The following is a 16,745-nucleotide window of genomic DNA, read 5'->3' on the forward strand; positions in this document are numbered from 1 at the left end:
CCATGATGATTTTGATACTCTCTCCATTCCATAAGAGAGTATTACTTGGGGATGACACGAGTTTTAAGAAAAAAAAAAATAGTAGATAACGTGTTGAATGAAAATGAGCGGTTGTAGTTAAATTGATCGTAGAATTATGTAGAAATGAATGATTGTGATTAAAAAAAAAAGTGGGATCATGTCTCAAAATGAAAGTGATATTTTTCTTATAGGACAGATAAAAATGAAAAGCGTGATACTTTTTTTATGGGAGTATTAATAAACATATATAGTTTTCTATAATTTTGATATTAGTTTTGCTCCCACACAAAATGACATGGTGTTCTATATTGGTCAAAGTAGATAATTAATGGTAAAACTGAAAAATAAGTGTCAGTTTGAAATATACCACTCTCTCTATTATCATAAAAATTATCCAATTTGTCATTTTCGTTCATTCTCATAATATATATTCAATCTATTTTTGGTAAGTTTTCCACTCACAATAAAATGGACCCTTACTCCACTTACAACACATTCAACTATTTTATTAAATTTCGTGTCATTTACAAATAGTTACTTTTCATAAGGGCGGATGAAATATTTGCTAAACTGAGTTTACATGCTTTAGAGGAAATAACTAATTATACTTAAGAAGCAAATGCAGATTTGATGAAGATGCTCAATTTGAAATAAAAACTGAGTTTCTTCCTTTAAAAATGTGGACAATACACAAGATAAATAGTACTCCGTCGAAGATGGGGCGTTTCTTTTGAGCACGAGATTTAGGGAACTACTAGTGTTTAATGCAAATGTGAAATGAAAAAGTGAATGAAAAAGTAAAATGAAAGAGAGTGAATGAAAAGTAGCTTTAATTTATTCCAAAAAGAGAAACGAATCAACTTCGTTGGAACGGCCCGAAAAGGAATACGACTCAACTTCGTTGGGATGGAGGGAGTAGAAATCAATGAATGAATAATACTTGTGACTTGTGAGAATTGAACTTATTATGCCTCCTTGACAAAATGAATACAATATCCACAAAGGCAACAGCCCTCTATATACAACAATGGGGATTTGACATGCCACTATCAGATATGAAATCCTTGAAGGTGAGATGTATATTCAACAATGGCATCACCTTATGAGAGTAACTAGAGCTGCAAGATTTATACACCTGCATTTTTTCAATGGAGAAAGAGGTTGAAGACAAATAGGGAAGACGAAGTTGAAGGGAGAATGAATGAATTCTACCTCTACTTATTCCATTGCACAGCCTGCACCGTGTGTTGTAGCTGGAGAATATACGTCGTTGAGATATACAAAGCTAGCGACCATTTCTATACATAGCATCGGAGAGAGCCGGATGAGGTCTGCCCCTCGTGATCGTTTCATCGTTGCGTTTAATCCACTCTGAAAGTCTCCACGGTTTCTGCCACTTCCACTTGAATTGTAAGAGCCACTGATGATGACTCCTTTTCCATCTCCATAGTTTCCCACCGTGTCCCACGAGTGCTAATTTCTTCATAGACAACTGACCCTTCTGCACTTGCAACAACATTCAGTTGTATTAGAAAAGTGGACGCTGTAAGCAACATCGACTCAGACGAGTAGGATTCAACCTTTTGTGTTCGATCCATGAATGCTGCTAATTCCCTCACCGGCCCATTAGGAATTCCTGCCGAGTACTTGAGTTGTTTCTGTGCTGGCACTGGAATTGGGGACAGAGGAGCACTCATTTCATCAGCCGTGTGTTTGTGAGAGTTCGCCTGAACCAACAGAATAGTCAAGACACGTGTAGAAACGCGAGTGGAAAGTAGGACATAGAGGAGATCATTTAAAGACAAAGAAAGGAAACCATACTGAGGGAGGTTTCGCCATTGCAACAGAAGCAGTTTGATCTCTACTTTTCAGTTCCTTTTCAACTTCCTTTCGTCTGAGTTCACTTTGTCGTAATAAGACTATGAGTTCTTTAATCTTCTCTTTCATCTCTTTGATCTCTGTATCCTTTTCCCACAGTTGGCACCTGTCAATGACATGAAAATCCATAAAGCTGATTAAGAGCAACCAAGTTGCAATCATTTAACAATCTGCAGAGCACCAGATTCTGGTCACTGTTCCCGTCTCTGAACGATTTTCATTTCTTAAAACCTATTCTATTCTTCTACTTACGAGTAAAAAGAGATCGACGGACCTTTGAGCTATCATCCAAGTAAGTTTCATGCTCTTTTCTAGATCATTGTAGCTACTTAAGATTTAATAACTTAGAACTCAGAGATCAAACCTCTTAAATGATTCAACTGCAAAATTGACTTGTTCTGTAATTTAGGGAATCTAACCACAAGTGAAAATTGAATTATCAATCCACAAGTGAAAATTGAATTATCAATAAATTTTTCTCAAGACAATTTTATATGCTTCAATTTATAAGTAAAATATCCATTTTCTCTCAATTTGAATCTCCTGACTCCTATCGTTGTGTTTCTCAGGTTTCATAAGTGGGAACTAAATAAGACTACAGATTTTGAAAAGGTTTCCTGGAAGAGCTTTGTGTGCTTACTGCAGGCTGTGAACAGTTTAGGCAAAAAAAAAGAAGCATAAAGCGGAACAAAATCAGAAATTCTCAATGCGACGAGGAAACATGAGTTTACCCACCTTGCATCACCAAGATGACTGAACATATATTGGAGTAGGTTTTTGGCAAACCCCATCGAACGGAGTTGGTTCCAGCGTCCGCGGCTACTAATGCTACGCTCACGTTCTTCAGCTTCTGAAAGTTGTGAAGCCATTGCAACAAGTGAATTTGATGAAATACTCAGCATGCTTTCAAGAGATGCAATTCTTGACATTCTTGCAGTTGGTGACATCAAAGATACCCTGATTTAAGAAGATTAAAAAGAATAAGAAAAAAAAACACAAAATTAACAGCAGTTGAGAAAAATATAATAATAATAGAATTCCATTTTTTTCTATACAGCTGGGTCTTTTTCTATGATTTCTCAATTCAGTTAACTATATAATGCAGATGCACAAAGAAGAACTAGCCATTTATAACGCACCGAGAAGCACCATTTTTTTGTCTAGAAGGGCTGACACCCTTGGCAACAATTTCGTCAACTTGTTTCAAAACAGCCAACTCTTCTGCCAATGCAGCTCGTCTGGACATGAGACAAGTAAGACTTAACAAAATAGTAGCATGGATGTCAAGGACACTCCAGAGGTGTGCAAACACCATGCAAGCATATCCTAAAACTCAAGTGATAAGGTCAAGTTGAGTATGACATACACTTGACTTTGCTTCTCATATTCATAACGAACTTCATGAACATTGACCATTACTTCTAGTTCATGATCAAGCCAACGCTGTGAGGATTTTTCATTGCACTGAAAATAGAAATTTACATTAATATGGTCTGTTAAAATAGTAGAAAAGATAAGATGTGTAATGCGATAGAATTAGTAAGGGTAATACCTGCCCATTCATTCCATTTCCATTACCATTCACTGCAAAAAAATGCCAAATTGGTACGAGGGAAAAAACCCAAAAAGAACTAACACAGACAAAAGTACCGGGAAAGAAATAAAAAGACTCTTTTCAAGACATTTTTGAGTTTTTAATCAAATTTATAAAAATGGTTGATTCTACGAATTTAACCTGAAATATCACCTTCTTCGGCGGAATTCTCTCTCTCTCTCTCTCTTTTTTTGAAGGTGTATAACTTAGATGAAAACATAACTTATATATCCAAGAAAAATACCTACCAGAGTGTTCCCGAGTTGAAGATTTCCGTAGTTCTAGTAATTCTTTTAACCTCTTGGTAGCCATTGCAGCTTCCTCAGTTTTTCTTTGGAGAACCTAAATTAAAATGAATTAGCTAGCATCAATAATAGACACAATCCGCCCCCTATTTCAAAAGTTCCTCATAGAATTATCCTTCAGATTTACGGCTAGAAATTGATCTTACGGGGACAATGCATTACTTGGATTCAAAAAATAACCTTCTTTGCAAGATAACAGAAATAGATGGATAAATCTATGCATATATGTAACTATTGAAATTCAAAAGACTTGAAAAATTCTCTTAAAAGAGGTCTGATGCTAACAGTATGGGTCCAGGACACACAAGTCAGACAAATACGCTCACCATTTTCTGGCGCTGATTCAGAGCTTGCAATTTATGTCTCTCATACTCATTTCTTCTCCCCACCTTCTTTAACTGCATGTAAACCATTTCCATGCCTAATTAATAACTAAAAAGATGGAAAGAAGTAGTTCAGAAGGAAAAATTGTGTGTAGTGGGAAATGTATTCTGGAAATTCCAAGCAAGCTGATTATTTTTTACTTAAGTTTATTCAGGTCAATCACCTGTAGTAATTCCTTTTCTCGAGTTGCCTTCCAATGTCGAAATTGCTCTGATTCTTGCTTTATCTTATGCTGCAATTGAACCTACAACAGTCGAAATATCAGGAACATGAATGGCAGAATCATAATAAACAAAATAACTCAGAACTTTATCTTGAAGACCAAAATGTGACCTTTTGTGCCTTAATGCATTGTATTTCCTCCTGTAACCTTTTAGCCGCATCATCACTCTTCTGTTTCTGTTTTAAAAGTTGAACCTGATTCTCTTGTTTCTTCTTAAGATCCTGTATCTGGTATGTAGAAAATGTGAAATATATGGGAATTAAGAACACAATGTGACAAAGTGAGGGTTTATATCGGTTTATATTGAAAGAAAGAAAATTGGAAAAAACCTGGGCTTCAAGCACTTTTAGCTTCTGGGCATGTGCGTCTCGCAGTTTTTGTGCATGTCCATCAGAATTAGCAGAAAGATTTTCAACTTCTGCCAACAGGTGATCCCTCTCTCGCTGCAGCCGCTACATTTGTTGAAATCATCAAGGACTTAAAACAGAAAACATAAAGGTCGAGAACATATTTTATATGATAACTTGTTTCTAATTGCGAGACCTGCACAGTCCTTTTCTCTTCCTCAAGTTCCAAAATTTTCTTTCCGAAGTGTTGTTTTAGAGCTATGGTTCCGTAACCTCCAAAATGTCTCATCTGTGACTGCAACATTTGTTATAGGGTAACAGCAGTCAGTTACATTCAATCCCAACTCAGGAAAAATCATTTCAGCAGAAAGTTTTGTCCATATAGAAATGCAGGAAGCAGCATAGTATCATGTGAAATATGATTATTGAATGTACATTTCACCAAGAACTTATTTTCTGTTTGAAGTACAGTTCTTTTTCAAGTAGACCATCCTAGAAACTTAAGAGGAATACACAGATTCATAGAGTTAGATATTGATGGGATTTGAGTTCAGTATTTGAATTTATATCTTCAGTTTTCTACGAAAAGAGAAGTTAGGTTTTTTGCATTAACGTGACCACAAATATAAACTCAAATGGAACAATTGATACAACAAGAAATGAATTAAATTGTCAGTAGTAGACATTTACAATGTAAGATGTTGAGAATAGAATGCCACCTTAACTCCTCTAAACTCAGGTGCAGCTAATGTGTATTTTCTAGAGAATGAGAAAAGAAACAAGATAGTTTCGATAGAGGTTACAATTTGAATTGGGAATTGAGAGCACCTCTTTCTGCTCCAGTTGTCGATTTAACTCATTCAATTCTTTATCCATATTATTCTGGAAGTAGGTATGGTCCAATTCTTTTGCTGTGTCTTCGTCAATATCTCCAGGATCACCTGCAAATATTGCAAGTTAAGTCTCAAAAGTATGCTATAATCCCCAAGCAATTTAATTTTTTCAAGGGACACTGAATTTGACTAATAATATTCACTTTCTCAATCAATAGTTTGAGCTTACTATGTTTCACTGATACGAAAAGAAATAACATCAAATTGGAAGCTACTTCTAACAAAGAGAAACATACTGCTTTCACTCATTTGATAATCACAGGACTCCATAGTTTGCAATCCTCTCTTGAGACCTTCATTTTTTGTGGCACCACTTTCGTGGACCTGAGAATTTGAGTTAGGTTTATTTATTTGCTGTTTCTATGTGCACACAAACATTTTGACATTAACATCAACTCACTTTAGTTTTTGCTTCACATTGCTTAATGTGACCACCTCCATTACGAAACTGACTAAGTTCTTGAGACAACTCCTCATTAGTGGACTCAAGCCAAGCAATCCTATCCTTAAGAACCTGCATGTTTTAGCATAATTAAAGCTATACTGTAGTCTATAGTTTCTCAAACAGATAGATCATTTTAGGTGGAAAATTCCAATCAAGATTAATCATATTAGGGATAAAATTACTCTGATTCCGAAAATTACTGGGATGATACACAGATATTGACTAAAGATAGCTATCTATGGAGCAATTTTAATGATAAATAAATTTAAATGGAACTACAGCTCCTTTAGTGCAGGCAAAACCTATCATATACAACTAAATGTGGACTTTGGTTGAATGACTGAATCCAGAAGTAGATGGAAACAGAATATCTTAAATTCAAAGTTCTTGCAGTAAACTAAAATACCAGCCAGATAAAATGTATGTACCTTTCAGTCATTTGAGAAAATGAGTGGGAGGAAAATAAAGAACAATCTTCTGATTATTAAGGAATACAAGAAAATGGTAGAAAAGCAACAAGTATAAACTTTTGATTGGTGGGTTATCTAGTTAAAGGTATTTACTTCTGCTAGACGTTCAAACAAAAAAAGAAAAGGAAAAAGTCGATGATGCACTAACCCGTAATTCATCAAATGAAACTCCGCCATGATGGCGTGCACTGAGTTCTGCTTGCAGATATTCTAACTGTTGACGCATCTTCAGCATTTCGCTGGATACTGGATCTCTGTTAATCTGGTCATCACGAACCAAAGGATCACTGGACACAGCAAACTTCTTCCTAAAAGTACCCATCTATATATAGTGGAAATGCAAACTAAAATATGAGGACCTTCAAGCAAGAGGACATCAACTTACAACAGGTTTATTCCGGATATTACGAGCACGATTAGCATACTTGAGAGTGTTGAGAGTTTCTTCTGCGTTTATATCAGCAGGACTAATACATGCTGTAAAAATGAGCAAACACTTGAGTGGGAAAAAATTGTATACCAGTTTCACCAGAATATAATAAAGTATTTTGAAGACAATCAAGCAAATATGTATAAGCAAGCCTTAACTCTACAAAATGTCATGGATAACTATCACAAACATAATCCCTGGGAACAAACTTATAAAAATGTCATATTACCTAGCATTATTGTTCTGCTGTTCCCACCAAGAGAATCCTGCAGATAACCAAAGAGGTAAGTAATTTAAGCTTAAGAATTTGAGTACAAACACTTGCTAAGAATTAAGAGAAACTTAAATAAAAAAGGAATATGGAGAATATATAAAGCTAAAATCTTCATAAATCTTGGAATTTATATAAGTAACCAATAATAGCTCTGTACAAGAGTGCATTATTTAAGAATTCAATACCCAAAATGATTTATCAGCCGATACAGGGGGTATATAGTCGTCTTTTCTTGATGAAGCTGGTAACAGAAAATATTAAAATTAACTTATTCACTGATTCCCAAGTCATATGAAGAAATACTGAGACCTACATTGTAGGCATCAAGTATCTAGCAAATATAATAAACTTGTTGTACAGAAGAATGTAAGATTACAGACTTCAAAGAAAGAAGGTGGGGTGTTTACTTTGCATGATTGAGTAATTTTATCCTCAAGAGTAGGATTTCTCCAATCACAGCCTTTCAATGGTATAAGAATCAAGCAAAACTAGCTTGAATGATAAAAATAATCAAGGGCCTTGGGATATCCTAAGGTTTCAATCCATCTAAGTAAACAAGGGATTAGTCTTACTATTTTTATCTATCAAGGATTCAAGGCTAATCCTTCAAAGTAAACGCCCCCTAATTGTACAGTTATAGTTTTGAGCTTTCCATTGATAAGAAGGTAGATCAGACCTGCAGAAGCCGAGTAAGTTTGCTGTCTCGATACGGTACATGAACACCTTCTTTCCGTTTTTTATCATCGCCAAGTGCACTTATAACGTTACCGAGCGCAAGAAGACCTTTGTTAATGTGAACTCCTGTATAAACAGTACATGTCAAAATAAAAATAATTATATTTAAATGGAATATTTCAAGGGATAGTTACCTTCCTTAAAACGTAGACCGTCAGAACCTGTTCTCTTGGCACGCTCTGAGCCAGCTAGATCTACCAAATGCAACTTGGCACATAGATATTCTTCTGTCATACAGTCACTTAGATTGCTGTCACTAGAATCACCTGGATGAAGCCTATGCATCTGCTCCATTGTAATGGTGAAGATGGCATGAGAGCGGCTGTGTACATGTGTGTGTGAGGGAGAGAGGGAGAAAGGGCAAAGAAACCATTACTCTCAGCAGCAGCTTAAAACAAATCTAGGTTAATGGATCCAGCATCAGTTTTGCAAACATATATTGCTAACTAGGATCAGTTAAGGTTTCTTGAACAGAACGAGAATCACCCAAAATTATGAGATGAAGTTCAGGTATGCTAAAGTAAACTTAAAAGACATGATAAAGTGGCTTGAAATTTTATGACTTTGTTTACATGGACTAATCATTAGGTTCAAAAATTCTGATTTCTGACTATGATTTTCATTTAGATTTTCCATTGTACCAACTCAAGAAAAACATTATTAATTTATTATGAGGTTATAGAATAAGAAATTAGTGGTGATGCCTTATCTCTCCATTGCCAGGAAAAAGCTGACGTGTAAAAGGCTCAACTGTCTCTAGTTACATGAGAAAACCAAATAAATGTATAGTACCTTGACTGGTTATTCATGTTTGTACTCCCTGTTGCCCTGCTTAGTGATCCTTGCTCCAGACAATCAGCCATTTCTTTGAGAGTTTTCACACTGCACTCAGTTGATCCGGCTAGTGTAATCACACCATTTGATGTTTCACGAATTTGAATTGGCGGTTTCCCCGGGATGGTTACTTTTGCAGCATTTCCATTTGCTGTCTCTTGCTTGCTGGAAGAACTGAGATCTAACAGATCTCTTACTTCCTCATTGTGAATCTTGACATGTAAATAATGATAGTGTCCATCAGAACTATGATGATCCTAACATTGTGTATATCCAAGTGCCATATATAGATGGGGTGTCCATATACACCAGAAACAAAACAACATAAAACATATAGATGGGGTGCCCCTATTTTCATTATTGGCAAAAATTTGACAAAAATGGATAGTGCCAAAAATAATAATCTGAGAAACAATTACATTCTAGTAGGCTTGAATATGCCTACATTCTAGAAATACTCTACTAAAAAAAATCTTTTAGTACGTTGTCACAAAAATTGCTGTGAAAAGTGAAAACTGATCTCAAGCACGTACGGGATGACTGACCTGATTGTACCAAATTAACTATAGTAAGATCTGGAAAGGATTATTGGACAAACCTCAATAAAGGAAACATGCAGCTGAAATTCAATATCACCCTTCTGGCTTTCAATCTTGCTGAACAATGCATTCATAACTTTGGGAATTAATCCTGTTTGACATCCGTCTTTGAGACTAGTACCCATGGTATAAGTTTTCCCAGACCCTGTCTGCAATGCATAGCATTTCAGGAAACTAATTGCAGCCACAGAGCATCGTAAGTTGATTTCTCATTCATAAATAATTTTACGCCAGATTGTGAAATACCTGTCCATAGGCAAGAACAGTAGCATTATAACCTTGAAATAAGCCATCAACAAGAGGAGCTACACATTCTTCGTACATTGCCGTTGAGGGAGAGCCAGTACTTGCATAAACATGATCAAATGTAAATGAATGGGAGCCAATTTGGACCTACAATGACCACAAATAATAAGATAATAGAAAATTGATGATGGGGAAAAACCATGGATTCTCACCAGACAGAAATATCACATGCATTGTATAGGGTCAGCAAAGTGAATAAGCCACAAAAGTAAAACTAAGAATAAGCCAAAACCCAAAGAAATAAATAAACGGGAAAACAGAGACAGATACATTACTAAACAAGTCCGAGAATGAACTGATATAACTCAAAAGTACCAAGAATAGTTAAGAGGATTTTATAATACAAGCTATAGGAAGGCTGTCTCTAAGATATTATTGCCATGCCCTTTTTTCTCAATTGCTTATTTCACAAAAAATTAGTAACACTTATTTCTATGGGTGAATATGACAAACCCCACTCCCACATACATGCATCCAGATTCCTTCCCACATAAGCATTGTAAAATTTTACCCCAACGAAATGATCGTAAGTATGGCTTCCTTCCAGGAAGGGTATGCTTCAGAAACAAGAAACAAAATGTAAATGCATATAACAGAAAGAATTATTGTTTATCAGTAACATGATATAGTGACATTAATCTCATACTAATAAAAGATTAATTTATTTTTTTTGGTAGATAAGTTCATATTCTTGCAGCTTAAGTGAAGCATCATATACTAGGATTTCATAGCAAAAATAAAAGCAAGATTTCAAGAATAAACTGAAGGTTTATTGTTCCATTATAAAATGGATGTTGTGAGCATAAAGGAACACCAACATAGACTACCTCCTCGGACCCCCCCCCCCCCCCAACACACACACACACAAAAAGCCCACCTAAAAAAACAGACAAAGAGAAACCCGCAAATGAAATAAAAAGGGAAAAGAGAAATTAATAATAAGCCGAGAGAGAGCAAAAAAAAAACGAAAAAGAAAAAGAACCGAAAATAGAGAACCGAAAGGGAAGTGTTAGTCATCAAATTTTAGCAGAGACCTCAATCGGCAGTCGACACTCTTCATCATGCTAATTGATTGCGCGAGTCAATATAATCATGAATACTACTAAATGTGTCGACCCCAAAAGAGAAAAGAGAGAACTCTACACCAAAAGCATACCCACCAAAAACCAAGAGTCTATGCAATTTAGAACAAAATTTCGTGCGAAAATCCTAAATTTAAAGATATAGCAAGCAGAATTTTGTCAAAAACATTGCTAATTGCAAGCAACAAAATTATTTCCAGGAGTCAAGAAAAGTCATCATGTTACAATGGTGAAACAAAATGCATCAAAAAGATTATTCCCCCCTAAAACTCGAATCTAACTCTACACTGCTGACCATCGCCAGAACTAAAGAGCAACATGCATGGCCCCTCAAAGACTCCCAAAATCAATGAAAAGATAATATCTTGGAAAACTAGAACATCAAATAAAAACCATATCTTCAATAAATCATCAGCTCCAACAGCAAAAAGCTGGCCCAGAAAGCAACCATTGAACAATCAAAGCATCAAAAACACATTTTTTTCCGCTGAAACTGTTGCAAAATCCAGTGTACCACATAAAAATCCCCCATTGCATTGGGAGTGAATTGTAGTACCTGAGGCTCCCCAGGTAGTACGGAGACGCAATCTTTACAGCCCTGAAGCTTTTCGAGTCCGATCAGCGGCCTGATGTGAACTGCCACTTTCACAGAACAATCTTCGCCAGAAGAATTAGCTTCCATTGATAGAGGAAACTGAATATATGAATTCAGTTAGCACCCTCTCAAAAAAGAATTCAGTTAGCAGAATCGCGGCAGGGAAGAGACGGGAAGAGTGTTTCTTGGAGCAGAAAATGATGCAGCAGAGAGAGAGGTGTCGAAGACTGCGAAATAGACTGTATATTGTGTGTGTGTGAGAGAGAGAGAGAGAGAGAGCAAGTAATGTATGCGTTTGCGCGTGTAAATTCTTTTTAATGAAAATAACTGGCGATATATTATAACAATAAAGTTTGTCGAATTGATCGGTAAGTGAAACTAGCTTTTCAACGAACGTCAAATCGACTTCGACTCCCTTAATTTCATTATTTAGGGATTAATTACGCCAAATTCTTCGTTTTTGTGCAATTTTGGTCTCCAAATCTTTGTTACAACATTTTTGGCTCAATTGTGGATTTATTAAGATACAATTTTGTTAAAGAAAAATATATGTTATTTTAATTACTCATGGTTAAATAGTTTTTATTACTTATTTTAGGTAATTGCAAAATAAAATACGAATTCATACCCATTTTTCATAATTTTTACTATATTTTTAAATATTTGTAAATAAATACACATATCAATTTTTTTTAGGGAATTTGGGACAACTCCAATAAAGACGACGTGAATACTACTGTTGACTAAAATTCAGTGTATATGAGTAAATGACATAGTTTAATGTTCAGTTATAAGCAAAATTGAAAAAAATTCAAATGATATCAAATTTGTGCTTAATTGCACACTAAAAGATGTCATCTAATTCACACTGACATCCATATTACTCTTTCTGTTCCATTTATCTCGGCACATTTACTATAAATACAAAAATTAAAAATAAAATATTAAGAGTGTAAAATAAGTAAGAATCATTTATTTTATGTGTATAGAAATAATAAGGGCCACGTGCTATTTTTAAAAAATATTATAAATGAGATAAATTAGAAATGAAAGTATGTCAATATAATTAGAATGGAGAGGGTATCTTTTCGATCCACGTCAACGTCCGTCATCTCATCCGCGTCATCAATTGGATAGTCGGTAAAAATAGGGAAGCCCCAACTGTATAATTTATAAACGTTTTGTATTTATTTGCAATATTTGAAAATAAGGTCAAATAGGTACTACTATAAGTTTGTAAGTAATTTTGCAATTAGATTTTCTTCTTTTTTAATCTAAAGTCTAAATTACCGTTAGTTTTGATTTTGGTTCATTATCTAAAAATCACTTATTTCACCTGATTGCAATTTGAAAACTGTTTTTAAACCTCCTTTAAAAAAAATGCTTTCGAACCAAATCAATTACTATAACATTATCATTTAATCTTATTATTTTTTATCTATAAAAGACTAATTCTTCAAAATAAACACTTATTAAGTGACTAACCCTCTCTAATTTGTTGATCAGAATGAAAACTCTGATCAACTGACTTGCAATATATAAATTGAAAAGAGCAATCAACATCTTTGTTATCTAAAATCATCATTTAGAGATTAGTTAGTATAAATGACTTAGCTTACAAAATATTGTAAAAATGAGTTAGCTTTGTTTTAAAAGCAACAAATAGGGGCAGCAACAGCAAGCATGTCAAACGGTTAGTAGTCACGGTACCGCTAGCTAAGGAGGCTAGTGTCCACTTATAAAGACGTCAATTATACTTCACATCTAACCTAATTAATGCATCCATCCTTTTATTAAATAAATTCAATCCAATATGGGTAAAACTTTATTTTGCATTAACGATTTTGGAAACAAAATTCATGCATATCTATGGAATACTTCAATTTGCAACGTAATAAATGCTGATGATACAAACTCGCTCAAAATCTATTCCAGTTTGAAAGCTAACAGTGAAAGAAATTAATTATTGACTCTTCTGATGAAATTTCAAAAAAAAAGAAAAAAAAAAAGAGGAGTTAATGGTTATGGTTTACTCATTTATGAAGGAAATTGTTGCTTCTGAATGTGCCGATTTTAAAATAGTAAGCTACCGACCTGTTTATGAGAGCCCACTCTATACTATATTTTTTTTTATTTTTTTTTTATTTTTTTTTTGATAAACTAACAATATTAAATAAAAGAATTTTATACATTATATTAAAATTTAAGATTTCAATTTAAAATCAAATTCAAATTGATTTGAGTGGTAGTGTAGTTATAATAAAATTGAATATTTTTTGTAAATTATATATTTTTTTAATTTTTTTTCTTGATACAAATCAATAATCATACAATACGATATATGTTCAAAAGAACACTAAAAAGTGAAAAGTATTAAAAACAAATAGACAATCGACACTATTATTGAACTTGAATATGATATCAATAGCTAATACAAATATTATATTTTCGCATTTCAACTTATAATCTATTATTCACAAAAGCTCGACAATCTTTTCAGTTGCTATTGTGTGTGTTTTTAGGTTTGAGTAAGTTTATTTCAAATTTGTTTGTCTGTTTGAATCATAACAATATTAATTAAAACTACTGCCTTATGCATGATTCATAAATAGCATATGCATCGCATAAAATATTCATTATATTATTATATTATATTATATTATATTATTGGTGGGTCGTTTTACACCAAAAATATCCGGCAGTCAGCCGGTATGCCCACACTGCGCAGACAGCAGTAAGCAAAATCGTCTCCCAAGGGACTGGCGAGAATTTCTCCAATTAAAGTCTGCAAAGTAACCACGAAATTTTGAGAAGAAAATATAGAAAATACTAAACTTAAAATTAAATAAATAAAATCCGAATAAACCAATTTTTCCAATTAACTAAAAGATGAATAAAAATTCCAACAATTAATAAAAGAATTCCAGCAATCAATTAAGTCCACCCTAGCTCAATTATTCCGATCATCGATGCAAAAATAACTTTAAATCATGCAAACAAACCAGTTATAACCACCGAAGACGCTTCTGACGTGATCTTATTTCTCCTTAATTATTCGATAATCAGGAAGACGCTTCACTAATTACTACCCTAATCGACTGACAACCGTAAGAGACGCTCTATAGGTTTAATGAGCCGATAGCATTAATATCTAGAGAAACCCGATTCAAAACCAATAAACTCTGACGCAGGATTATTGAATTGAGATTGCTTTTCTCTTGACCCTGATGTGTCAATTTACCACTAATCAAACCTAAACCACAATTACGGATGGCCGGTTCAATTGGCTATATAATTAATTCTAATGTAATGACCCGACTTTTAATTGAGGATTTAAAATCTTCTAATTACTGATTTAAGGATTGATTATGGTAATTAGGGTTCAGCATCCATTAATAAAATACGAACTTATATGAATTTGATGATTTATATACATGATGATTTATTTTATTTTATCTTCAGTGGACGATGCACTCAAAATATATTTTGAGTCCATTAATTTATTAATGATGATTTAACATTTAAGTGTTAAATATGAATTTTTATTAATTACTAAAGTTGATCCATGTGGTTAGTTAAATTATTAAATTGACAAGCCCAAATGGATTTTTATACTTCAAATAAGAATTTGTCTTGTATGTGTTAATGTATTTAATTGAGTTTGGAACCATATGATTAATGTATTAATCCATTAGATATTTTAATGATTAAATTCGAATAATTCCTAAGCATGCTGAAGAATTATTTTAGTCATAGCGCATGCTGAAGAATTTATTTCAGTCATACGCATGCTGAAGAATTTATTTCAGTCGTACGCATGCTGAAGAATTATTTTAGTCATAGCGCATGCTGAAGAATTTATTTCAGTCATACGCATGCTGAAATAGAATTTTACTTCTATTAAACCAACCCCACGCCTTCACCATCTTCACCATTTCTCACCTATGCAGCCCCAATTTCGCACAGCCACTGAAGAGACAACAATTTACACTATCAATTAAGGTGTTCTTCCTAAACTAAGCTCCTGTATTTCGTTCAAGTTTTGCTGAGAAACACCAAAGCAAACAATTACTTATATCTCAGCACCACCACACCATCATACGTTCATCAACAAAGGATTACAAATGCTTTGATATATGTAGAAAATGAGTAACAAATTCACAAATTTACAGTTACAAGATAGGTTACATATGAACTGAAATTTACAGTATTTGAAATTGTGATAAATCCCATATGCTATGTGTGACTGTTTTGAGGCTTGAACCCCTGCTGTGTGTATGAGTCGAGGTCAGGGGATGGCAGCCGTGGTGGCTGCCGATGGTCGACGGAAGGCGGCGGAGCCGTGGTTTCGTTCTGCCACAGGGGAAAAGGAGAGAGAGGGATTTCAGTTTTTAATTTAAAAAAAAAGGGGAAAAGATGAGGGAAGAAAAAGGAGAATAGGGAGATGGGGTATACCTGGTTGTCGGGGTCGACGGCTCCTGGCCGTGAGCCACCGGCGAGGACGACGGAGGCAGCAGCGGCGGCGCACCGTTTTGACGGCGGCGTGCGTCCTGTTCCGGCAGATCGAGGAAAGAGAGGGAGAGGGTCAGGGCGTGTAGAGAGATAAATAGAAGAGAAGGAAATGGAGATGGCGAGATGAGCGACGACGCCGTGGTCTTCAGGCCGCGGCGGATCTGCCGCGAGAACGAGGGAGCAGGCGGCGGCCGGCGACGGCGGCGCACCGCTTTGACAGCGGCGTGCGTCTGCCGCCTTGTTCCGTCATTCTTGAGAGAGAAAGATGAACGATAGCGGCCGATAGAGGCGAGAGAGATAGAGGAGAAGAGAGGGGGAATGAGTTCAGGGAGAGAGGAGAGGGGCCGACGCCGGCCTCCGTCCGGCGAGCATCCCGGCGAGGCGCGGCGGAGAGGGCAGAGGCGAGAGAGAGAATTGAGGCGCAGCTTAGTGTGTGTGTTTGAATGTGAAATAGTGTGTGTGGAGATAGGTTAAAGGATGAAGGATGGGCTTTGGGCCATAGTTAATTGTTGGGCTTGTTGTTGGGCCAAGACTTGGGCCATTTTATTAATTGTTGTTGGGCCGATTTTATTAAGTATTTGGGTCCTTCTTTAATTAATTGATGAGCTTAGATTTAAATATTTGGGCTTCTTTAATTTAATTGTTTGGGCCTTATTCAAAGAAAAACATGATAGACTTAATTTATCTAATTAATTTGGGTTTATATCTATTTAAATTATTTGAGCTCTTAATTATTAATTTAAATTGAGCTTGATTAATTTAATTATATATTGACCTTTAAATTAATTATTTAAATGGAGTTCTTTATTTCAAGTATT

The 16,745-nt window shown here is 35.0% G+C and overlaps 1 protein-coding gene and 1 long non-coding RNA gene across 4 annotated transcripts in view; one reads left to right on the plus strand and one right to left on the minus strand.

Annotated features, from left to right (window-relative positions):
* LOC130998300 (uncharacterized) overlaps positions 1-16,745 on the plus strand; it is a 55,411-nt gene that overhangs the window by 37,347 nt on the left and 1,319 nt on the right. The gene's annotated exons all lie outside the window — the stretch shown is intronic.
* LOC130998267 (kinesin-like protein KIN-4A) lies at positions 948-11,709 on the minus strand. 3 transcript variants are annotated; one of them, XM_057923705.1, is made up of 26 exons: positions 11,377-11,709; positions 9,679-9,825; positions 9,432-9,581; positions 8,792-9,045; positions 8,134-8,321; positions 7,941-8,065; positions 7,220-7,256; positions 6,946-7,037; positions 6,709-6,822; positions 6,046-6,159; positions 5,882-5,969; positions 5,581-5,693; positions 4,949-5,047; positions 4,735-4,848; positions 4,516-4,632; positions 4,346-4,426; positions 4,125-4,196; positions 3,742-3,835; positions 3,452-3,483; positions 3,266-3,363; positions 3,039-3,137; positions 2,635-2,856; positions 1,843-2,005; positions 1,602-1,748; positions 1,234-1,522; positions 948-1,156 (listed from the first exon to the last, which is right to left on the minus strand). In XM_057923705.1, exons 1-25 carry the CDS (start codon positions 11,500-11,502, stop codon positions 1,307-1,309), a joined length of 3,102 nt encoding a protein of 1,033 aa, XP_057779688.1. In that variant the 5' UTR covers positions 11,503-11,709; the 3' UTR covers positions 948-1,156; positions 1,234-1,306. The 3 variants fall into 3 exon arrangements, with proteins under 3 accessions (XP_057779688.1, XP_057779684.1, XP_057779692.1); XM_057923701.1 differs by having other exon boundaries at positions 4,735-4,857; XM_057923709.1 differs by lacking the exons at positions 9,432-9,581; positions 9,679-9,825; positions 11,377-11,709 and having other exon boundaries at positions 4,735-4,857; positions 8,134-8,284; positions 8,792-8,931.

The sequence above is a fragment of the Salvia miltiorrhiza genome, chromosome 1 (assembly GCF_028751815.1).
Source record: "Salvia miltiorrhiza cultivar Shanhuang (shh) chromosome 1, IMPLAD_Smil_shh, whole genome shotgun sequence".
Taxonomy (NCBI): domain Eukaryota; kingdom Viridiplantae; phylum Streptophyta; class Magnoliopsida; order Lamiales; family Lamiaceae; genus Salvia; species Salvia miltiorrhiza.